The 25,604-nt window shown below is 35.3% G+C and overlaps 1 protein-coding gene and 2 non-coding genes across 3 annotated transcripts; 1 reads left to right on the top strand and 2 right to left on the bottom strand.

Annotated features, from left to right (window-relative positions):
- LOC133325378 (adenylate kinase isoenzyme 5) lies at nt 1-25,604 on the bottom strand. Its single transcript, XM_061534150.1, has 8 exons — nt 25,503-25,604; nt 11,723-12,019; nt 11,518-11,660; nt 2,746-2,928; nt 2,151-2,680; nt 1,875-2,091; nt 492-656; nt 1-426 (listed from the first exon to the last, which is right to left on the bottom strand). Exons 1-8 carry the CDS (start codon nt 25,522-25,524, stop codon nt 4-6), a joined length of 1,980 nt encoding a protein of 659 aa, XP_061390134.1. The 5' UTR covers nt 25,525-25,604; the 3' UTR covers nt 1-3.
- On the bottom strand, nt 3,408-3,530 carry LOC133325383 (U5 spliceosomal RNA). Its single transcript, XR_009754159.1, has one exon. It is a non-coding gene; the product is annotated as a U5 spliceosomal RNA (small nuclear RNA).
- On the top strand, nt 8,996-9,192 carry LOC133325382 (U2 spliceosomal RNA). The gene has a single exon (XR_009754158.1). It is a non-coding gene; the product is annotated as a U2 spliceosomal RNA (small nuclear RNA).

Consider the following 25,604-nt stretch of genomic DNA (forward strand, 5'->3'; position numbering starts at 1 on the left):
TTTTTACATATACGAATCGACCGGATAACGTTCGGCCTCCTCTAGCATATGGCGAAAGTCCATGGTTTGGCCGGTCTGGCCTATATCGCCGTTCATATATGAGTTGGGACCCTTGTTGTTGTTGTTATTTGCTAATTGATGACCGCTAGTGTTGCGGTTCTTCAAATGGCCATTCATGAGACTGACATGATGGCTTATTGTTGGCACTGCACCAGGCACATTATTTTCTAGATCCTGTAATATGGCATCGGTTTGTTGATCCATGCGTCCTCCAGCAGCTACACCCCCTGCCAGGGGCATACCACCACCACCACCTCCCATCTGACCGACATTATTGGCTGTAGCCCCTGTAAGATTTTGTATATGATTCCGTATAGATTTTTCAAATTCCCGCTGGACCGAGGGGCTATCGGTGTCGCCATCGATCTGTAAAGGAAGGAAATTATGATTTTTTTTTCAATATTTTTAAAAATCGGAAAAAATTGACTTACAATCTGCAAACGATTACTGTTATCCATGGCCTTAAGCATTGGCAAGGTTTGTTCACGAAATAGCTCCAAACGGCGGCGAAATGAGGAGACGGTGTCATCAATCCGTCCCCGGCCAAGTTGTAATTTCGAACAATCCAAGAGAATTATGGGTGGGCGTTGTTTATACTGAAAATATATATAAAATAAAATAGGCGTGGATTTTTTAAAAATATTTTTTAAGGGTCCTGAACAAGGCGTGGAGTTTTCAGGGGCCTATACAAGGCGTGGAGTTTTTCAGGGACCTATACAAGGCGTGGAGTTTTTCAGGGATCTATACAAGGCGTGGAGTCTTTTCAGGGACCTATACAAGGCGTGGAGTTTTTCAGGGACCTATACAAGGCGTGGAGTTTTTCAGGGATCTATACAAGGCGTGGAGTCTTTTCAGGGACCTATACAAGGGAACTATACAAGGCGTGGATTTTTTTCAGGAACCTATACAAGGCGTAGAGTTTTTCAGAGAACTATACAAGGCGTGGATTTTTTTCAGGGACCTATAGAAGGCGTAGAGTTTTTCAGGGAACTATACAAGGCGTGGATTTTTTTCAGGGACCTATACAAGGCGTAGAGTTTTTCAGAGAACTATACAAGGCGTGGATTTTTTTCAGGGACCTATACAAGGCGTAGAGTTTTTCAGGGAACTATACAAGGCGTGGATTAAAAAAAATTTGGGACTATGTGACCCTCTGTGTTTTTAAGAATACTTTTTCTGGGCCTATTTGACCCCTTTTTTTAAGAATATTTATTTCTGGGCCTATCTGACCCTCTATATTTTTAAGAATAATTTTTTCTGGGCCTATCTGACCCTCTGTATCGTTAAGAACATTTTTTCTGGGTCTATCTGACCCTCTGTATTTTTAAGAATAATATTTTATACCTATCTAAATTGTTTAATAATAATTTTTCTTGACCTATCTCCCCCTCTGAATTTTTAAAAATAATTTTTCTATGCCTTTCTGTCCCTCCATATATTCCAGAGTAATTTTTCTTGGCCTAGCTGACCCTCTGAATTTTTAAAAATAATTTTTCTATGCCTTTTTGTTCAGAGTAATTTTTCTTGGCCTAGCTGACCCTCTGGATTCTAAAGAATAATTTTTCTGGGACTATCCGGCCCTCCGAATTTGTAAAATTATTTTTTCTAGACCTATGACCCTCTGGATTACTCAAAAGATGTGTTCTAAATCCTCTATCAGCTTCTGGATTTTAAAGAATAACTTTCTGGACCTATCTGAGCCTCTGGATTTTTAAAAATATTTTTGCCAAAACCCGTCAGGGCCTCTGAATTTAAGAATATATGTTCAAGGCCTCTTAGGGCCACCGACTAGTTAAATCTCTTTTTATCCTTACCTTATCCTCAAAATATTTAACCTGCTGCATATTCCTGGGGAACCCATCAATAATTATGCCCTGCTTATCCGACATTTGACGCAAATTTGTTTCCAAAATGCTGTTGATGGCCTTTTCCGGGGCCATTTCCCCAGCTGCTAAGGCTTCCTTAACGGCATAACTTTCTGTATTGGCACGTGGCGCGGCATCGGTAATGCTGCGCAATAGGCGGCCCACACTGGAAAAATAAATAATAAATTTAAACCTTTTTTTAAATTCTGCATTTTCGTGTCTTACCTAAAATGAGCCCATCCCGGATTCAAACCAACCGCCTTCATACACAGCGTAGCCTTATTGCTACCCGGTCCACCAATCACCCATATTACCGGCGGTATACCATTCATATCGTTGCTCATCGAGGTGGCTGCATTGGTCAACATCGGTTGTCTGGTGACCGCCCCCGGACCTGCCGAACCCACTGCTTGGGCTGCATTTGAGGCAATGTGCGATATTACAGCATTTGTTATATTCCGATCGTCCATTAGATGGTTAGTGGTGGTCGTCTGTTGCTGTATTGGTGGCACTGTTGAAAGTGATTGACCAGCGTTATAATTAAGATTTCCTGGAATATTCTGTGGTGGTTGTGGTGGTGCTTGACTAGGTGCCGTATCTACGCTAACTATACTGCCCGGTATATCATTTATCCCTCTGCCCATACCTGTTACTCCATTGAGAATGGCCTCCTGATTTTCCAGCGAACTCAATATGTCAAGCACAGCCGAACGGAAATCTTTGTAGACCTCTGAGGGGGCTCGTTCACCATTAACCTGAAAGTGGGGGAGAGATTGTTGGAAACCCAGGGTTTTTATGGGGTATCAGGTTGAATACTTACCGCTATTAACATATCGCTTTGATCGAAATAATCCGCCACCGGCATAACATTCTTAAAGAAATTCTCTAATTCCATTTTGGCTAAGGAGAGCACGACATGACCCAATTTGGCGCCATAATCGATTTGTTTTTGTAGCACCGATTGACGCCAGGATATCAGTATGACACCGTTGACTACTTGAATCTGAAAAAAAGAAATACAAAAGAAAGGACATTAAGGAGAACGACTATCGGAGGTAGGGATAAGTAAATCGACTTTTTATATTGAAAAGTCTAAAAGTCTACGTCGACTTCTGATCTATCAGAAAATCGTAAAGTCGATTTTTCAAGATCGACTTTCGATTTTCTTCATATATACTTGTTTTTTTTTTATAAAAAAGCTCAAATTGCCCAAAAATTTCACTTCCCGGAACTTTACTTTAGCTGTTCACAATAATTCATATAAAAAATCAAATTTTTAGTAGATTTTGCAGAAGTCATTAAAAGTCGAAAATCGATTTTGAACAATTTTGATAAAAACGAAAAGTTTCAGATTGCTGAAAACTATTTCATGTAGGTCCCGCAAAAAACGAAAATATTTTTCAGGAGCAATAAAAAATTACCGCATCTGGAATACCCGAACTTTCCCTTTATTTCAAATCATTTTCAATGTATTAAATTATGGCCCTTCCTAATGGAAAGGCCTCTGAAAAAATTCCGTTTAGACTCATTAGAGTGCTCCTCTCCACGGAAATCTTTAGTAAAAGGCGAAAGATTTATTCGACAACTGAAGAGAAGCCAGAGTGATTTGACCACCGTCAAAAGTGGAATATAAGAGTGACCACTAGTACAACGTGAATGAGAATTACGATGAGATAAACATTGCTAGCGCACACAATGTGTGACACTGAAAATCTCCGAACATTGAAATAAAACCACCACCACTTTTACATACACACACACTCTTGCTATACAGTAATGCAGAGCTGGAATGTAGTAACCAACAGCTAGTAATATGGAAATAGTGGTTGTTGTGTGTGCTGTATATTTGTTGTTGTAGATACTGACTCATTAATTTATTGTTGTTTTTTTGTTACTATGATCTTTGTGAATAATATTGAAGGTATATATTGCAAAAGTTCCACTAATTCGTATTCATTTTATATATGTTATGCCTTTATTGTGCATGAACGAGGAAACTCATTGCAAAACTTATGAAATCCCAACCCTGACTGGGTAGAGTTACCAAGATGAAATTTTGAGATTAACTACAAGGGTTTAAATTTTTTTAAATAATTCTATAAGGTGCAGGTTTGGTCACTACTAATGTATCCAAGTTTTTGCTAGTGAGATCTCAAAATAAATTTTTGTCCGGAATCTTTTTGAAAAAAAAAAAATATATATATCGAAAACTGTGTTCGGGCAATATGGTACAGCTATATGAAATTTATATTAAATAATAATTTACATTCGGTCAAAAAATAAAATAATTTTATTCAAAATCGACACTGAAATCGGATTTTATAGAAAATTATTTCTGGGCCGATCCGACCCTCTAGATTTTAAAGAAAATTCTTTCTGGGCCTATCTGACCCTCTATATTTTAAAGAAAATTCCTTCTGGGTCTAGGTCTCATCCTCTGAATTATTAAGAATAATTTTACTAGACAGATTTGTCCCTCCGGATTTTTAAAATATTTTTTCTGGGTTTGTTTGACCGTCTGGATTTTTAAGAATATTTTTTTTCTGGGTCCATCTGACGCTCTGCATTTTTAAGAATATTTTTTAGACTTGTCTGACCTTCTGGATTCTTAAAAATAATTTTTCTAGGCCTATCTGACCCTCTAGCTTTTTTTAGAATAATTTTTCTAGACCTCTGGATCTCTTGAACCTCTAGATGTTTAAAATTATTTTTTTGAAAATCTGGCGCTACTGGTGACCAGCGACGTAGCTATTTTTTATTAGCGGGTACCCCCGAAATGAAAATGCTGGTGTCTATGATATTTTCGCCAAAAAATGCTTAAAATTCTCGGACCATTTGTCCCGTTAAATGTTAGTCTATCATCATTAAAACAACCATGAATATTTGATGACCAGATTTCTTTCCCTTTGTGTAACATTTCCTAATGTTCGGGTCATAATAAAAACATAATAATAAAAACAGCCAAAAAAATATTTTTGGTCCATTAACCGATCATTACTATAGGTGTAGTTTTTGGCCAGAACTGAGGCCTGTAGTTTAATTATAATATACGAATGGACAGAGCATGCGTGTCTAGATCGATTTAGATAGTCTGTCGTTACAAACTTTTGGGACACACAAACGAATAATATTCTCAAAACACAGTTGTGTGGAGTATAAATATTTTTGGAAGTATCGAAAATATTTTTCACGTGATCTTCAATGAACCAAGATATCAGTGAACCAAAGGTATTCTAGCCACTGGGAACTCTAAATGTCTAATTCCGGCTACTATTTCATTTTCTAGCCCCCTATGAACCATTGTATGTTTAGAATAATTTTTCTTGGCCTCTGGATTTTACAGAACCCTTTTTTAGGCCTATCTGAGCTTTTGAATGTTTAAGAATAATTTTTTGGCATATGTGACCCTCTGGATTTTTAAGAATCTTTCTGACCTGTCAGAGCATCTAAATATTAAAGAATAATTTTTCAAAGTCAATCAAATTTATGCGCCTATCTGACCCTCTGTAGTATTTTAATTATAAGTTTGCAAGGTCTGCTGGATTTTTAAGAATATTTTTAAAGGTTAATCTGAGCCATTGAATTTTTAAGAATACATTTTCTGTTCCTACTCTAAATGTCTAATTCCGGCTATTATTTTTATTTTCTAACCCTATCTGAACCATTGTGTGTTTAGAATAATTTTTCTAGGCCTCTGGATTATAAGGAACCATTTTCTGGGCCTATCTAAGCTTTTGAATGTTTAAGTATAATTGTTTTTGGCCTATGTAACCCTCTGGATTTTTAAGAACCTTTCTTCTAGGCCTGTCTGAGCCTCTGAATATTAAAGAATATTTTTTTAAAGTCAATCTCATACAAGATTTTTCAGAATAAATTTATGTGCCTATCTGACGGTCTGATGTTTTAAGTATTAAGTTTGCCAGGTCTGCTTGACACTCTGGATTTTTCAGAATATTTTTAAGGTTCATCTGAGCCACTGTATTTCTAAGAATACATTTTCTCTTCCTATCTAAACCCTCCTGACTTTAAAACAAATTAATTTTTTAGGCCTTTCCGATACTGTAAATATTTAATAATAATTTGTCTAGGCCTATGTCGCCCTTTCGATTTTTAAAAATATTTGTTCTAAGCCCATCTAAGTCCCAATTTAGATTAGGCGAGTTTACCTGCGGCAAGTCTTAGTTTGTAGGAGAGAGTTGCAAGGGGAATAGAAATGAAAATAAAAATTTGCTCGCATCGGCAATTTTCTGGCAATTCGTTTTGTTTATTTCGTGTCAGTAATTTGAAATACCAATACAAATGCAGAACATGTTCGATGAGGGTACTTTTTTCTGCTGTATTCATATGTATTCAGAAAAAAAACAAATATTTTGAAACCGAATTGCCTTGTATAGACGCATGAAGCAAGTTCAGAAGAGAGCGATAAGAATTGCTGCAAGTAAACTCGCCTAATCTAAATCAGGACTAACCGTCTGCATCAAGGTAGATACATAAGGTAGCCGCATCGGCGAATTGGGAACATGATATGTCAAAATAGTTAACAAGGCAAATAATAATTGATTCGCCGTAACATATCAAATTTGAAGCGAATTTCATTCAACCAATCAGAATTCAGCATTTTGAAATATTAAAAATATTTGTTTACTTTTTAGTAATTTTTAAAATTATGAATGTTTGTGCAAATTCAGATTGGTGATTGAAAAAGAACATCAAACCGCGACTTAAATTCAATGAAGAACTTAGGAACGGAACCGGGCGTTGACTATTTATCCTTGAATTTTAATGCATTCCATGGACTCCAAATGAAATTCGAAACAAATTTAAATAATGATAAAGGCATACAAAACGTGTTTCGGTGTCGGAAATCTAGCAAAATTTAACTGCTCCAAGATTCACAAATACGGACAAAATATTCTGGGTGTAGAATCCACTATCTTTTTTCTGTTTAAATTTCATCTCCTTTAAGGGTAGAGTTTGTTCTTATGTTATCTGTTGTATCAACTGAAATTCAAGTCATATCTGTGTGCCCATCCATCTGTACTTCATTAAGTTATGATGTTCATTTTGGTCAAAGGCAAAACCAATAGTTTTGGCAATGATATTTTGAAATGGACCAATAACTTTATTTCATTTTCTATGAAGGTCATAACTATGGTATTGTTAGAGGCTGAAGTATAAGATAATCACCGCATAGTTTTGCTCCGCAAAAAATTTAAGTCCAATATTCCAGATTTATGTTATTGGTTTTTTTAATTCTTTCACAACATGTATTTCAATAAAAAGCAAACGCATTGTTTTTGTTTTTAAATTTAAATTCTCTTTTTAAATAACAAAATTCTGTTTGACATATAATGTTACCATCAGCTGCCTTGATACGGTTACCTTATAAATATACCTTGGTCTGCATTTTAATAAATAAATTTTCATGGCCTATATTATCCTTTGTTATTCAAAGCCTATCAGACAATCGATTTTTAAGAATACATTTTCTAAGAGTATGAATTTGCAGGCATTATTTTGGTACACCTATCTGACCCTCTTAATGTTTAAGAATATTTTTTCAAGGCCTATCTGATCCCCTTAATTTTGAAGTATAATTTTGGTATGCCTTTTTAAATGTGAGCTTGTGTATATTCGGAACCGTTCTTGGTCTATCTGAGCCTGTGAATGTTTAAACAATTTTTCTAGGCCAATCTGGGCTTGTAAATGTTTAAAAACAATTTTCTAGGCCTTTCTAGGGGCTGTCTTTATCCTCGAGAAAAACAATCTAACAATCTATCTTTCTCAAGTCTAACTACATCGGGATTTATACTTAAGAAAATAGTTTCAAAATATCGATCCCTAAAATTATATATAATTTTTGCTAGCTCTATCTGACCCTATGTAGGGTTAAGAATAATTTTTCTTAAATTGAATGTTTGAGAATTATTTTTGAAGACCCTGTTCTGATCCTTTAGTTTTTTGAGAATATTTTTAAAGGTCTATCTGAGCAACTGGATTTGTAAGAATATTTTTTTAAAGCCTATCTGAGCCACTGAATTTTTATGAATGTGTTTTGGCTTTAAATAAACCTAGACTTTAAATAAAATATGTTTTAAAATTGCCCAATCTAAGACTTCGGAAAAATATCTGTAAAATATCCACTCCTATCCTCCAAGATTTTTTTAATGTTTGCAAATTTTCACGCCTAAAATTAGAATTAAAAATTTGGTTTGTGAAAATCCTCGACTATTGAGGACTTCCTCGCCTAAAATTAAACTTGAATTGAAACACATACGGATTCCCTATAATACCAATTTTGTTACATGGCAACCCTAATTAAAATGTGCTTTTCATAGCATGATGATGTGTCATCATTTATTGTGGTGCTGTATTTAATAGCTATGTTTTATCTACTACTGTAAATAAATAAAAAAAAATAATTTGTTTATGTTGCTGGACTGATACAGAGCCTCTAAGAGATTTTTAATTAAAAATTAATTTTTTTCAACAAAAAATTTAATTTTTATTCAACAAATTATTTCAAAGTGATATCTCATTCGTTATTTTAAATTTTCCAAAAATATTACGCGAAAAAACTTGCCTAATAATCTGACATGCTGAACAAGTATTCATTCGCACGTAGACGTAGTATCTGCTGATACAGCACATAAATGAACTGTGCCCAGCTGCTTAACAACCAACCTCTCTTGCTTGTCCCGCAAATCCGACTGCTACTTCCAGAATTGTTGATAGCACACAAGCCAAGCAAAAAAACAATACAACCTTTGTTGTTGTGAAACACTTCACAAAGGGGTTGCTTGCTTATGGTTCGGAATGTTCGAACATCGAACACACATACGTACATATATACATATTTCTGTACGAATATCTGATAGTAGGTAGGTAGCACGATGACTGTTGAAAAATTATGTTTGTTCATCGTATGCCTCTTTCGCTGTTATTTTCCTATGCTATAACTTTATTCATTGCTTAAATGCCACATTTCCCCGTACCGTTACTATCACATAATTCTCATTCAGTTGAGTGATTCATATGGTTATGATGTTCCCATTGTGCCGAGTCAAGTTATCGCTTCTCGGCCTTATGGCTAAGATCAAAGTGTAGTATCTGTTCTTATCAGCTTAACATCTGATAGATCCTCCATCGGAGGACAACAAATGTTAAACTGATTTTTGGAAATAGGCGGGGTGTTTAGGGGCTTGCTCCACCCCTGCCACGGGTTGGCCCGGTATTGCAGTACCGCCGGGATTTCGGCCCACATTAAATAAATACATTACAAAATTATTTTTAAAGTTGTTTCCCATCATCGGAAGCACAATAAAGATGATGGGAATATGGGCGATAATTGGTTGCAGAATCAATAATCCCGACACCTTTTTAATATTATTTTTCGTCCATACACGGTTATGGATTTCCTTACAAAATTCTCTAACACAGTTTGCTGGATGTTGAAAAATATTGTCTAAAGTTCAATGAGCCTCTGTTGGACCTTAAAAATATTTTTTTTATAGATCTACACCTCTGTGGTACCTGGAAGAAATATTTTTTTATAGATCTATACACCTCTGTGGAACCTGGAAAAATATTCTTTAAAAAATCCACGCCTTTTATAGGCCTTGAAAAAATATTCTTTAAAAAATCCACGCCTTTTATAGGCCTTGAAAAAATATTCTTTAAAAAATCCACGCCTTTTATAGGCCTTGAAAAAATATTCTTTAAAAAATCCACGCCTTTTATAGGCCTTGAAAAAATGTCCTTTAAAAAATCCACGCCTTATATCGGCCTTGAAAAAATGTCCTTTAAAAAATCCACGCCTTATATCGGCCTTGAAAAAATGTCCTTTAAAAAATCCACGCCTTATATCGGCCTTGAAAAAATGTCCTTTAAAAAATCCACGCCTTATATCGGCCTTGAAAAAATGTTCTTTAAAAAATCCGCGCCTTGAAAAATGTCCTTTAAAAAATCCACGTCTTATATCGGCCTTGAAAAAATGTCCTTTAAAAAATCCACGCCTTATATCGGCCTTGAAAAAATGTCCTTTAAAAAATCCACGTCTTATATCGGCCTTGAAAAATGTTCTTTAAAAAATCTACGCCTTGTTCGGGCCTTGAAAAAACATTCTTTAAGAATCTACGCCTTGTTTGGGCCTTGAAAAAGTATTCTTTAAAAAATCCACGCCTCTGTGGGACCTTGAAAAATATATATTTTTTAAAAATCCTGTCTGGAAAATATTTTTTTATCGACCTCCTTCAGGGTGAACTACTGCCATATAAAACATAAATCAATTTTTCATCATCTAATAAAAAAAGTTTTGGTTATTTTCCCACAATTTATGACATTGGCGGACCGGGCAGAGCACTCCTACATTCGTGTGACATTGGACATGGACTACATACATAAGTGTGTGTAACTCTGACACATGCTGTCGGGCTCAGGACAATGACTAGTTGTGGCGGCGGTGGTGGTATCGTCCTTCTAGCCACATTTCCGCTATCGAATGACCGACCAACCGAATCACCACCACTGCCCGACCTCTACTTTTTTCCTCCAATATTCAGGTGGTAGTGCATCATTCATTAATGACATTGTTGGTGGGGTTGGCTGGCAATTGGGGCGGCAGGGTGAACCCACGAACCGAACGAACGAGTGAATGAATGATTTATTATTAATTAAACATTTTAATTAATTCAGGTTCAAATTCAAGCACAGCGCTAGCCGCTCGTGCTCGTTATTGGCCATGTAATAGGGAAAAACCAAAGACAACCTCCCCCGCAACCCAACGAAGTTCGAAAATGAGGCCAAACTCAAACCGCAAGAACCACAAAACTGAACTGAATGGCAACTTGATTAAAATTTATTGTGTAAACAATTCGGCCGAATGAGTGGTGGGTCTCCAAAGGGTGGGGGTGGGAGAAGTTAGGAACCTTTTGTTGTGGCCCTGTGAAAGGGATAATCAACATTCAGGGCCTTAGTGTTAAACAAATATGTCTATATGTTCTTATCTAGCCGAACTTTGTGTGTTTAAACAGAAAGGACAAGGAAAACAAATAAGGCGAAGAATTACATGTAGGCCAAGAAGTCGCAATGAAGTAATAATTAAAGCAGGAGCAGAACTTCTAACGGATAGTGGGAAATTATAAGCCCACCGAAGTGGGAATTTAAAACAAAATGTTTAAGGTCGAACAGAAGTTAAAGATCTTTAAAGGTGGATTTTTTTAAATATTTTTTGAAGGATATTTTTTCAGGCATCCAGACAAGGCGTGGATTTTTTAAAGGAGATTTTTGCAGGCATCCGGACATGGCATGGATTTTTTAAAGGATATTTTTTCAGGCATCCAGACAAGGTGTGGGTTTTTTAAAGGATGTTTTTTTCAGGCATCCAGACATGGCGTGAATTTCTTTCCGGGCATCCAGACAAGGCGTGGATTTTTTAAAGGATATTTCTTTCCGGGCATCCAGACAAGGCGTGGATTTTTTAAAGGATATTTCTTTCCGGGCATCCAGACAAGGCGTGGATTTTTTAAAGGATATTTTTGTCAGGGACTTTTGCTAGGATTGGGTAATTCAGGTATTCTTTGTTTGTACTCACCTTCTCTGAATATTCGACAACATCTCGCATCGATCGCGGATATCCTGAGATTAAATAGGCTTTGGCAGCTGGAGCCATTTTCATTTCTAACATTAAAACTTCGGTGACGGTTTTTGAAGATAATTGTGAAAAGTCTTGCATATCTGTAACAAGAAACAACAATTAATGGCAGTTGGGTACCTCTCCTCACCCTCTTCGAACTTACCGTTTCCCATGGCATACTGTTGCAGCAAATCCATCATATTGATGTGTGTCACCCCACGGCGTTCCTGCATAAAGGTGTCGCAGTGGGTCACTTTGCCACTACCTGGGCCGCCTAAAACAAATATCACTGGCACTTTGGGCGGATCGAATTTTATTTTTCCAACATTTTGCATATCGGTAGCGTTTATATTTGGCGAACCGACTAAACGTCCACCGCCAGCGCTGGCACTGTTCTGATTTTGAGTAGTACGATTCCATTCGTTGCCTTGTTCGCCGGTGTCCTGTGCTGCACTGGCATCTGGTCAAAGTAAACAAAACAAAAACCGAACACAGGTGGGTGGAAGGTGTTAATAACAAATTTTGTTGTTAAAAAGACAAGCAAAAGAAAATTGAGTTTTTGGTTCAGAGGGTTGGATCTATTGACCTATGACATATAAGAAGTTTTTGTTCTTGGGTTTTTTTGAGGAGGTGACAGACTGTCTGTCTTACATGGAATTCTTAATAAAATTCATTAGAAATTTATAAAAAACGAATTATAAATTTCAGAAATTTTTAATTATTAAATAGGATGGCGGAATGGCGGGACAAGGCAAGGTTTTTGGCCACAAAAGTGGCCAAGGACTTCAACATAAATTTAAAGGTTTGTAAGGCAATATATAATCTTTTAAAAAAAAATATTTTTTTCAAGATCCCAACAAGGCGTGGATTTTTTAAAGAATATTTTTTCAAGGTCCCAACAAGGCGTGGATTATTTAAAGAATATTTTTTCAAGGTCCCAACAAGGCATGGATTTTTTAAGGAATATTTTTTCAAGGTCCCAACAAGGCGTGGATTTTTTAAAGAATATTTTTTCAAGGTCCCAACAAGGCGTGGATTTTTTAAAGAATATTTTTTCAAGGTCCCAACAAGGCGTGGATTTTTTAAAGAATATTTTTTCAAGGTCCCAACAAGGCGTGGATTTTTTAAAGAATATTTTTTCAAGGTCCCAACAAGGCGTGGATTTTTTAAAGAATATTTTTTCAAGGTCCCAACAAGGCGTGGATTTTTTAAAGAATATTTTTTCAAGGTCCCAACAAGGCGTGGATTTTTTAAAGAATATTTTTTCAAGGTCCCAACAAGGCGTGGATTTTTTAAAGGAATATTTTTTCAAGGTCCCAACAAGGCGTGGATTTTTAAAAGAATATTTTTTCAAGGTCCCAACAAGGCGTGGATTTTTTAAAGAATATTTTTTCAAGGTCCCAACAAGGCGTGGATTTTTTAAAGAATATTTTTTCAAGGTCCCAACAAGGCGTGGATTTTTTAAAGAATATTTTTTCAAGGCGTGGATTTTTAAAAAATATTTTTTCAAGGCGTGGATTTTTAAAGAATATTTTTTCAAGGCGTGGATTTTTAAAGAATATTTTTTCAAGGCGTGGATTTTTAAAGAATATTTTTTCAAGGCGTGGATTTTTAATAAATATTTTTTCAAAGGGCGTAGATTTTTAATAAATATTTTTTCAAAGGGCGTAGATTTTTAATAAATATTTTTTCAAAGGGCGTAGATTTTTAATAAATATTTTTTCAAGGCGTGGATTTTTAAAGAATATTTTTTCAAGGCGTGGATTTTTAAAGAATATTTTTTCAAGGCGTGGATTTTTAAAGAATATTTTTTCAAGGCGTGGATTTTTAAAGAATATTTTTTCAAGGCGTGGATTTTTAAAGAATATTTTTTCAAGGCGTGGATTTTTAAAGAATATTTTTTCAAGGCGTGGATTTTTAAAGAATATTTTTTCAAGGCGTGGATTTTTTAAAAACAGTTTTTCAAGGTCTTCCCAGATCGTGGATCTTTCTCATAAAATTCCCGCCAATATTTTTTGTTAGGCCGCGTTGCATGACATTCTAAAATTAATACGAATTCATTTAAAAAATGACAGTTTTTTGTTGTTGCCAGCGACAACAAACGTCACTTCACTACGTTTATTTGTGCCAACAAGTTCACCCACATCTCCACATGTATGTGAGGATGTGTGCGGGTGCCTGACTGTGTATATGTTTTTTTTTCACAAATACAGATTTGTATTATTCCTTTCGTTGTTTACTTTTATTGATTTTCTTCTCACCCACATTTACGTATTTTAATTGACATGTTTTTTTCATTTTCATTTCCATTTGGTTGTTATTTGGTCGACTGTCATATCCTTCGGAAATAATAATACGAGGGAGTCAGACGACATGCACCCGTGGTAATGTACACGTGTATGTTTGTAGGCGAAAGCTTGCGTGTGTGTGTGGGTGAGTGAGCATGAAAGTGCTGAGGATAATAATTCTCACAGGTTACTGTTGTCTCTCAGAAGCACATTTTATGGGGGATAACAACATCGATAAGATAGGAGTGACAGAATTGTTTACATCTGTGCGGGACCTTGAAAAAATATTCTTTAAAAAATCCACGCCTTGTTGGGACCTTGAAAAAATATTCTTTAAAAAATCCACGCCTTGTGTAGGACCTTGAAAAAATATTCTTTAAAAAATCCACGCCTTGTGTAGGACCTTGAAAAAATATTCTTTAAAAAATTCACGCCTTGTGTAGGACCTTGAAAAAATATTCTTTAAAAAATCCACGCCTTGTGTAGGACCTTGAAAAAATATTCTTTAAAAAATCCACGCCTTGTGTAGGACCTTGAAAAAATACTCTTTAAAAAATCCACGCCTTGTGTAGGACCTTGAAAAAATATTCTTTAAAAAATCCACGCCTTGTGTAGGACCTTGAAAAAATATTCTTTAAAAAATCCACGCCTTGTGTAGGACTTTGAAAAAATATTCTTTAAAAAATCCACGCCTTGTGTAGGACCTTGAAAAAATATTCTATAAAAAATTCACGCCTTGTGTAGGACCTTGAAAAAAATATTCTTTAAAAAATCCACGCCTTGTGTAGGACCTTGAAAAAATATTCTTTAAAAAATCCACGCCTTGTGTAGGACCTTGAAAAAATATTCTTTAAAAAATCCACGCCTTGTGTAGGACCTTGAAAAAATATTCTTTAAAAAATCCACGCCTTGTTAGGACCTTGAAAAAATATTCTTTAAAAAATCCACGCATTGTTGGGACCTTGAAAAAATATTCTTTAAAAAATCCACGCCTTGTTGGGACCTTGAAAAAATATTCTTTAAAAAATCCACGCCTTGTTGGGACCTTGAAAAAATATTCTTTAAAAAATCCACGCCTTGTTGGGACCTTGAAAAAATATTCTTTAAAAAATTTACGCCTTGTTGGGACCTTGAAAAAATATTCTTTAAAAAATCCACGCCTTGTTGGGACCTTGAAAAAATATTCTTTAAAAAATCCACGCCTTGTTGGGACCTTGAAAAAATATTCTTTAAAAAATCCACGCCTTGTTGGGACCTTGAAAAAATATTCTTTAAAAAATCCACGCCTTGTTGGGACCTTGAAAAAATATTCTTTAAAAAATCCACGCCTTGTTGGGACCTTGAAAAAATATTCTTTAAAAAATCCACGCCTTGTTGGGACCTTGAAAAAATATTCTTTAAAAAATCCACGCCTTGTTGGGACCTTGAAAAAATATTCTTTAAAAAATCCACGCCTTGTTGGGACCTTGAAAAAATATTCTTTAAAAAATCCACGCCTTGTTGGGACCTTGAAAAAATATTCTTTAAAAAATCCACGCCTTGTTGGGACCTTGAAAAAATATTCTTTAAAAAATCCACGCCTTGTTGGGACCTTGAAAAAATATTCTTTAAAAAATCCACGCCTTGTTGGGACCTTGAAAAAATATTCTTTAAAAAATCCACGCCTTGTTGGGACCTTGAAAAAATATTCTTTAAAAAATCCACGCCTTGTTGGGACCTTGAAAAAATATTCTTTAAAAAATCCACGCCTTGTTGGGACCTTGAAAAAATATTCTTTAAAAAATCCACGCCTTGTTGGGACCTTGAAAAAATATTCTTTAAAAAATCCACGCCTTGTTGGGACCTTGAAAAAATATTCTTTAAAAAATCCACGCCTTGTTGGGACCTTGAAAAAATATTCTTTAAAAAATCCACGCCTTGTTGGGACCTTGAAAAAATATTCTTTAAAAAATCCACGCCTTGTTGGGACCTTGAAAAAATATTCTTTAAAAAATCCACGCCTTGTTGGGACCTTGAAAAAATATTCTTTAAAAAATCCACGCCTTGTTGGGACCTTGAAAAAATATTCTTTAAAAAATCCACGCCTTGTTGGGACCTTGAAAAAATATTCTTTAAAAAATCCACGCCTTGTTGGGACCTTGAAAAAATATTCTTTAAAAAATCCACGCCTTGTTGGGACCTTGAAAAAATATTCTTTAAAAAATCCACGCCTTGTTGGGACCTTGAAAAAATATTCTTTAAAAAATCCACGCCTTGTTGGGACCTTGAAAAAATATTCTTTAAAAAATCCACGCCTTGTTGGGACCTTGAAAAAATATTCTTTAAAAAATCCACGCCTTGTTGGGACCTTGAAAAAATATTCTTTAAAAAATCCACGCCTTGTTGGGACCTTGAAAAAATATTCTTTAAAAAATCCACGCCTTGTTGGGACCTTGAAAAAATATTCTTTAAAAAATCCACGCCTTGTTGGGACCTTGAAAAAATATTCTTTAAAAAATCCACGCCTTGTTGGGACCTTGAAAAAATATTCTTTAAAAAATCCACGCCTTGTTGGGACCTTGAAAAAATATTCTTTAAAAAATCCACGCCTTGTTGGGACCTTGAAAAAATATTCTTTAAAAAATCCACGCCTTGTTGGGACCTTGAAAAAATATTCTTTAAAAAATCCACGCCTTGTTGGGACCTTGAAAAAATATTCTTTAAAAAATCCACGCCTTGTTGGGACCTTGAAAAAATATTCTTTAAAAAATCCACGCCTTGTTGGGACCTTGAAAAAATATTCTTTAAAAAATCCACGCCTTGTTGGGACCTTGAAAAAATATTCTTTAAAAAATCCACGCCTTGTTGGGACCTTGAAAAAATATTCTTTAAAAAATCCACGCCTTGTTGGGACCTTGAAAAAATATTCTTTAAAAAATCCACGCCTTGTTGGGACCTTGAAGAAATATTCTTTAAAAAATCCACGCCTTGTTGGGACCTTGAAAAAATATTCTTTAAAAAATCCACGCCTTGTTGGGACCTTGAAAAAATATTCTTTAAAAAATCCACGCCTTGGGAAGACCTTGAAAACATATTCTTTTAAAAGCCCACGCCTTGGAAAGACCTTGAAAAAATATTCTTGGGAAGACCTTGAAAAAATATTCTTTTAAAAGCCCACGCCTTGGGAAGACCTTGAAAAAATATTCTTTTAAAAGCCCACGCCTTGGGAAGACCTTGAAAAAATATTCTTTAAAAAATCCACGCCTTGGGAAGACCTTGAAAAAATATTCTTTTAAAAGCCCACGCCTTGGGAAGACCTTGAAAAAATATTCTTTAAAAAATCCACGCCTTGGGGAGACCTTGAAAAAATATTCTTTTAAAAGCCTACGCCTTGGGAAGACCTTGAAAAAATATTCTTTTAAAAGCCCACGCCTTGGGAAGACCTTGAAAAAATATTCTTTAAAAAATCCACGCCTTGGGAAGACCTTGAAAAAATATTCTTTAAAAAATCCACGCCTTGGGAAGACCTTGAAAAAATATTCTTTTAAAAGCCCACGCCTTGGGAAGACCTTGAAAAAATATTCTTTAAAAAATCCACGCCTTGGGGAGACCTTGAAAAAATATTCTTTTAAAAGCCTACGCCTTGGGAAGACCTTGAAAAAATATTCTTTTAAAAGCCCACGCCTTGGGAAGACCTTGAAAAAATATTCTTTAAAAAATCCACGCCTTGGGAAGACCTTGAAAAAATATTCTTTAAAAAATCCACGCCTTGGGAAGACCTTGAAAAAATATTCTTTTAAAAGCCCACGCCTTGGGAAGACCTTGAAAAAATATTCTTTAAAAAATCCACGCCTTGGGGAGACCTTGAAAAAATATTCTTTTAAAAGCCTACGCCTTGGGAAGACCTTGAAAAAATATTCTTTTAAAAGCCCACGCCTTGGGAAGACCTTGAAAAAATATTCTTTAAAAAATCCACGCCTTGGGAAGACCTTGAAAAAATATTCTTTAAAAAATCCACGCCTTGGGAAGACCTTGAAAAAATATTCTTTTAAAAGCCCACGCCTTGGGAAGACCTTGAAAAAATATTCTTTAAAAAATCCACGCCTTGGGGAGACCTTGAAAAAATATTCTTTTAAAAGCCTACGCCTTGGGAAGACCTTGAAAAAATATTCTTTTAAAAGCCCACGCCTTGGGAAGACCTTTAAAAAATATTCTTTAAAAAATCCACGCCTTGGGAAGACCTTGAAAAAATATTCTTTAAAAAATCCACGCCTTGGGAAGACCTTGAAAAAATATTCTTTTAAAAGCCCACGCCTTGGGAAGACCTTGAAAAAATATTCTTTAAAAAATCCACGCCTTGGGGAGACCTTGAAAAAATATTCTTTTAAAAGCCTACGCCTTGGGAAGACCTTGAAAAAATATTCTTTTAAAAGCCCACGCCTTGGGAAGACCTTGAAAAAATATTCTTTAAAAAATCCACGCCTTGGGAAGACCTTGAAAAAATATTCTTTAAAAAATCCACGCCTTGGGAAGACCTTGAAAAAATATTCTTTTAAAAGCCCACGCCTTGGGAAGACCTTGAAAAAATATTCTTTAAAAAATCCACGCCTTGGGAAGACCTTGAAAAACTGTCTTTAAAAAATCCAAGCCTTGGGAAGACCTTGAAAAACTGTCTTTAAAAAATCCAAACCTTGGGAAGACCTTGAAAAAATATTCTTTAAAAAATCCACGCCTTGGGAAGACCTTGAAAAACTGTCTTTAAAAAATCCAAACCTTGGGAAGACCTTGAAAAACTGTCTTTAAAAAATCCACGCCTTGGGAAGACATTGAAAAAATGTTTTTAAAAAATCCACGCCTTGGGAAGACCTTGAAAAACTGTCTTTAAAAAATCCACGCCTTGGGAAGACCATGAAAAACTGTCTTAAAAAATCCACGCCTTAGGAAGACCTTGAAAAACTGTCTTTAAAAAATCCACGCCATGGGAAGACCTTGAAAAACTGCCTTAAAAAAATCAACGCCTTGGGAAGACCATGAAAAACTGTCTTTAAAAAATCCACGCCTTGGGAAGACCATGAAAAACTGTCTTTAAAAAATCCACGCCTCGGGAAGACCTTGAAAAAATGTTCTTTAAAAAATCCATGCCTCGGCAAGACCTTAAAAGATATTCTTTAAAAAATCCACGCCTTGGGAAGACCTTGAAAAATATTCTTTAAAAAATCCCTGTCAGTTATAGGTCCTTGCTAGGTCCTTGATTGAATCCGTTTATTTTTTTCATTCTTTGTTTCCCTTTTACCGGTTACAATGTTTATTATTTGCTTAGCATTTTAAACTATTTTTCTGCTTCATCCTACAAACGGGCAGTTCCTGTCTGCGGTGGCCATAGGGCCACAGGTCTCTGTGCAACACAACAACAGCAAATAATTTATTTGCATACAAATGAGGAATAGTTTAACTTAAAAATAGATATTTTCGCTTTGTCGAGTATGGAAGTGAGTCCCCCCCTCATTTTTTTATTTTGCAAATTTATGTCCTGGTGACGCAGATCCGTCAATCCACATATCCTTCCCATAGAGCAACAGTGTAAAACTTTGTTGTTGTTCTAGAATTTCATGCTCGGCGGCATTAATTGAGAACGAGAACGGAAACTATGGACAAAAATGTGGCACAATCGAACAACAAACCTGGTTATTATCTACCGGAAGTTGGACCAAACAAAAGAAAGGCGAACGAACGCGAACGTGAACACGAAAGCGTATGTGGGCTTAGTTGCTGCCTGTCAACAGTTCATTCATATGACAAGAGGACGGGAGGGATGGGGGTGATGGCTATGTAAGTCACCGGGATACAAAATAGCGGTAAATTGCAATTAAAATGTTTAACAACACTTCAGCACGAAACGTATCGGAATGGTCGCAATTTCCGCAATGTTAGCCGGATGATTAATAAACCACCTTCAACATTTCCGATGACAATAGGTTTGGAAATAGTAAAACAACAGGAAGCAGATGAAATATTAATATCTTAACAAATTTCAAGGACCTGTACAATGTGTGGATTTATTACAAAGGCGTGGATTTTTAAAGAATATTTTTTCAAGGACCTATACAAGGCGTGGTTTTTAAAAGAATATTTGTTCAGGGACCTATACAAGGCGTGGTTTTTAAAAGAATATTTGTTCAATGGTTTATATTTTTTTTCAGGGACAAGGCGTGGATTTTAAAGACTATATTTTTTCAGGGACCTATACAAGGCGTTGGTTAATATTTTTTTTTCAGGGACAAGGCGTGGATTTTAAAGAATATTTTTTCAGGGACCTATACAAGGCGTTGGTTAATATTTTTTTTTCAGGGACAAGGCGTGGATTTTAAAGAATATTTTTTCAGGGACCTATACAAGGCGTTGGTTAATATTTTTTTTTCAAGGGACCTATACAAAGCGGTAATTTTTAAAGAATATTTTTTTATTGATTTATAAAAAAATTTTTTTCAAGGACCTATTCATGGCATGGAATTTAATAAATTTTGTTTTCAGTTGCATGAGTCCTCCTCTTCGGTATTAAACTATTAGAAGTTGGGCCATTCCGTAATAAAATAAATATTACCTTGAATGTTTTTTTTGTCCTACCTAACACACTTATTCTGTAACAGTTCACCAAACTGCGGAAGCCCTATCAAGGTCTATACAGGAAATAATCAAACAAAATGTTTTGTATTACAAGGACTCCACAAACAAAGTTCGAAGCCAATAGACTAATTATCAGCAGGACCAAACATACAAACATGGCTCGCTTCGATGTGCAACAGATTCCACAACAACAAAATATTTCAAAGTTAACAACAAATCCAAAAAGAATACACATTTGTATACATACACACATATGGGTGTATGTATATATCCTTTGTGTGTATTTGTCCTTTTGGTAAATCCATTCACTACTCACTACAATTATCCACTTACAATGGCAGTCCGATAATAATCATTATCGCCTCCACCGCCATCATCATCCGCGGCCACCTCGGCATATTGTGCCTATTCCCAACGACCACAACAACAACAAATAATCACTTTTGTACGAAAAAAAAACAAATCAAAATATATATGTATGTAGAAGAACGTATTGAGAGAAAGAGAAAGCAATAGGATCAAGGTCGCCAACAGACCCACTAACACATATACACCTACACATGAACACTGGATATTTGAGTATGTGTTCGCTGTTATCCTCATATGTTGAAATGTGAGCTTTCATAACATTCACTTTCATTTCTTTTCATTCATGTTCCCGGAGAACGCCCTCAACAACAACAACAAAAATAACGCCAACAAAAATGCTCCCTTGATATTTTGCAGTTATCCTGAAGTGCTTGGCCATTTGGGTTTCTCATTTCATTGGAGTGCTATGTGCGTGTGTATGAGTCCTTGTAGTGTGAAAAACATTCAAAGAAATAATGAACTCTATTAGTGACCCATATTCAAGGCTTCATTATACCCTACACAACTATGTTGTCAGGGTATTATAGCTTTGTGCAGCCCCAAGAGTTTGTAACGCCGCGAAATATTGGTCCTAGACCCACCTTTAAGTATACCGGTCGTCATATCTCAACTAGCTGAGTCGATCTAGACATGTGTGTCCGTCCGTCTGTCCATTATAATTTGTAAACACGATACAGGTCACAGTTATGAACCAATCTTCACGAAATTTCGCATATATGATGGGTTCGGCCCAATGAAGATCCCTTTTGCCGCAATTATGGGCCAAACATCGCAAATGTTTACATGGAGAGGGGGATCGGGCCAAAGTATAAGCATACCTGTTTTGATGAAGATCGGCCAATATTGGACCCTTACTTTTGCGTGAAAAATTACAAAATTTATATTCTATGGCGTATATATTTACCCCTGAAGGTCATAGAGGAGTGGTTGACCTTTAAATTGATACCAATTTTATTGTCGTATGTACTCAGATGTAGGAGTTACACTTAAATATTTGCAGTAGCTTACGTATTCAGCTATTACTACAATGGGTTACTACATTGTCACACTAGAGGGCCGAATATAGCTCTGATCGCTTTGAAATGTTCTATGAGGATCCAGGTATGGCCATGGACAACGCCTATAATTTTCGGTGATGACCAGATAGTAATATTGGGATGAAGTGGAGCGAAAACTTAAGTTCTTGTTTTTTTTTTCGAGTCGATCTATAGGCTACAGTTGAAAGCCGAACATCCCAAAACAACCCACCCAACCCAAGAAGAGTTTTTGGTCTTCTTTTAGGTGAAATTTTTTTTATACCTCAAGCGTCCTGAGGTCTGATTTTTCTTTCAAAAATGGTAATTAAGTCAACAAAACCCCGGGGGTTTGTTATTCTATAGAAAAATCCTTAGGTCTCCTGAGGTTTGTTTTTAGATAAAAAGTCAGTTAGGTCTTCTGAGGTCTTTTTTTTACAGAAAACAATTCCGCATGTCCTCTGAAGTCTGTTTTTTAAGAAAAAAAAAATCATCAGACATCCGAGGTAAAATCAAAAAATCAAAAAAAAAAAAAAAAAATCATCAGGTCTCCTGAGGTCTGTTTTTCTATAGAAAAAAAATATTCAGGTCTCTGGCCATTTGCGTAGAAACAAATATTAAAAATATTCAATTTATCAAAAATCAACATTTGAGGTTTTATAGGGCTCGACAAAGAAGAAGCTCGATGTTTGGGTGCCGCATCAATTAACAGAATAAATAGGATGGATGGAATTTCCATCTGCGAAGCCTTGGCCAAACGGAATGAGATATACCCATTTCTTAAATGGATGGTGACTGGAGATGAGAAATGGATCACATACGATCGTGGTCAAAGAGCTATTATATATTTGGCCAAATCGGAAGCTCCGAAGTATTTAAAAAAAGTTCTGTAATTAAAATAATGGATTTCTTTTTCCCCAACCTAATATCATGGACTAGTTGGGATTTATAAGGAACATTTTTATATTTAAAAATCAACGCCTCTGAATATAGCCACTATTCGTCCTTGGAAACATAAATATAACACAACTCGTCTATTTTGCTCCTTTTTAAAACAGGACCTCTATAGAAAATATTTTAAAAAATTACAACTAGGTCTGAGCACGACCTCTATATAAAATCTTTAAAGAATCCACGCCTTTGTCTCTTAATTTTTGTTTAAAAATCCAATCTGAGAAGGATCTCTACAATTTTTTTTTTTAATTTACGCAGACGTCTGGGTAGAACCTCTATAAAAATTCTTAAAAAAATTCAGAACCTCTATAAAAATTCTTAAACAAATCACGCCTACGTCCGAATAGGACCCCTATAAAAAATCTTAAAAAATTCAGGACCTCTATAAAAATACTTTCAACAATTCACGCTTAGGTCTGAGCAAGAGATATAAAAATTCTATAAATTGGCCTTGGCCTCTCTTAAAAATTAATTAAAAATGCACACCTGAATCTGAGCAGGACCCCTCTAAAAATGTTTTAAAAATCCACGCCTAGGTCTGAGCAGCACCTCTATAAAAATTCTTTTAAAAATCCACGCCTAGGTCTGAGCAGTACCATTATAATTTTTTAATATAACCACGCCTAGGTCTGAGCAGGACATTAAATAAATTCTTAAAAAACACGCCTTGGTCTGAGTAGGACATCTATAAAAATTATTTTAAAAAATCCACGCCTAGGTCTGAGCAGCACTCATCTATAAAAAAATTCGTTAAAAAATCCACGCCTAGGTCTGAGCAGAATCTCAATAAACATTCTTTAAAAAAATCCACGCCTAAGGCTAAGTTACTCATCTATAAAAAAAAATCCTTAAAAAAATCCAAGCCTAGGTCTGAGAAGAACCTCTATAAAAATTCTTTAAAAATTTCACTCCTAGAATTCATAACCTTCTCTATTAAATTCTCTAAAAAGGCCTTACTCCTCTCTAGAAAAATCTTTAAAAAATCCACGCCTAGGTCTGAGAAGAACCTCTATAAAAATTCTTTAATCAATCCACGCCTAGGTCTGAGAAGAACCTCTATAAAAATCCTTAAAAAATCCACGCCTAGGTCTGAGAAGAACCTCTATAAAAATTCTTTAATCAATCCACGCCTAGGTCTGAGAAGAACCTCTATAAAAATTCTTTAATCAATCCACGCCTAGGTCCGAGAAGAACCTCTATAAAAATCCTTAAAAAAATCCACGCCTAGGTCTGAGAAGAACCTCTGTAAATATTCTTCAAAAATCCCCGGCTACGTCTGAGCAGGACCTCTATAAAAATTCTTTAAAAATCCACGTCTAGGTATGAGCAGGACTTCTATAAAAATTCTTTAAAAGATCCACGGCTACGTCTGAGCAGGACCTCTATAAAAATTCTTTTAAAAAACCATGCCTAAGTCTAAGCATACCCTCTATAAAAATTCTTTTAAAAAACCATGCCTAAGTCTAAGCAGACCCTCTATAAAAATCCTTTTAAAAAACCTTGCCAAGTCTAAGCAGACCCTCTATAAAATTTTTTTTAAAAGTTTTAATCTTTTAAGTAATATTTTCAAAGGATCAACTGAGTATTCTGAGGGACCAGGAGAGAGAATTTTTAAAAATTATTTTCTAAGGACCAAAACAGTATCAAAAGGGTACCTTTTTAAAATATTTTTCTAAGGAAAACATGTATTTAGGTACTTCAAAAATGCTCTCTATCAAGGATCTAAATACATTTCTATTATTTTTCGAAGGATAAGCAGAACTTCTGGTGTGAAATTTTGTAATGAAAAAAATCAAGAATTTATTCGTTAATATTGAAAGTCCTAGGGTTTTTTTTTATGAAATAATTAACTTAAAAAAATGCTAAGGATCACCATGGCCATAAAATGGCCATACAGAGACGTATTTAAGAATATTTTCCTAAGGGCCACAGTAGAGCTTTGGGAATATTCTTTTTAAAGATCAACGGATTAAAAAAAATACTATTTTAAGGATCAACTGTTTCAATGTTCATTTTTTATAACATCTAGAATATTTTACGAGGACCATCAGACAATGTATGATCAAGGACCTTTTGGGATTTTTAAGAATATTTTTCTATAGTCTTCTAAATTTCTGTAAGGCCCCAATTTTTAATGAGAAACATTGCAGGGACGTAAGATTTGTAACAATGTTTTTTTCTAGACTTTTGAAAGGACTGTCGAATTTTCAAAGAAAAATATTTCAAAAGGTCCTTGAAATGGATTTTTAAGAATATTTTTCTAAAGACTTTTAGAGGACTCCTAGGGCTCTCGACTTGATTTTTTTAGAGAAATTTTGTCAAGGACCCTTGTCTTCCACAAAGAAAAAGAAATAACACACAGTTCAATATACGACCTCCAATTCATACCCTTCCACTCCTCCATTTTGAACAGCAGCTATTGACGATTAATGGAGTGGCTCTGCTAGTCCTTATTTGACAAAATAATAACAAATCAAGAACACCTCTTAAAAAACACGCACTCTCACGCCTTGGGGCAGGGTCGGGGAGGGAACTGTATTTGTCAACAAAAACTGGAGTTATGGTCAAGTGACATACATACATTCACACATAGTTCGTTATATTTTTTTCGTTTTCAATATTTATGGTTTGTTTTTTTTTATTGGGAGGCCTTAGTGGGGCAAATTTTGTCCACCGATTTCCTCTCTTCCTCTCTCTATCTCTCTCGACCACTCACCTGTGTCTAAACAAATACCCATTATCCATTCGGTAGCCAATGTAGCGGAATCACAGCTAATTCCGTGGTTAACGTTTTTCTCCTATTTTTGTTGTTGTTTTT

The sequence above is a fragment of the Musca vetustissima genome, unplaced genomic scaffold (assembly GCF_032173495.1).
Source record: "Musca vetustissima isolate MV318-11 ecotype Yass unplaced genomic scaffold, APGP_CSIRO_Mvet_v1 utg1286, whole genome shotgun sequence".
Lineage (NCBI taxonomy): Eukaryota > Metazoa > Arthropoda > Insecta > Diptera > Muscidae > Musca > Musca vetustissima.

Coding starts and splice junctions, on each gene's coding strand:
- LOC133325378 (XM_061534150.1), bottom strand. CDS start 25,524: ATGGGTATTTGTTTAGACACAG. Junction 11,661..11,722: donor ACAGTATGCCATGGGAAACG/GTAAGTTCGAAG, acceptor TTCTTGTTACAG/ATATGCAAGACTTTTCACAA. Junction 427..491: donor ACAGTAATCGTTTGCAGATT/GTAAGTCAATTT, acceptor CTTCCTTTACAG/ATCGATGGCGACACCGATAG.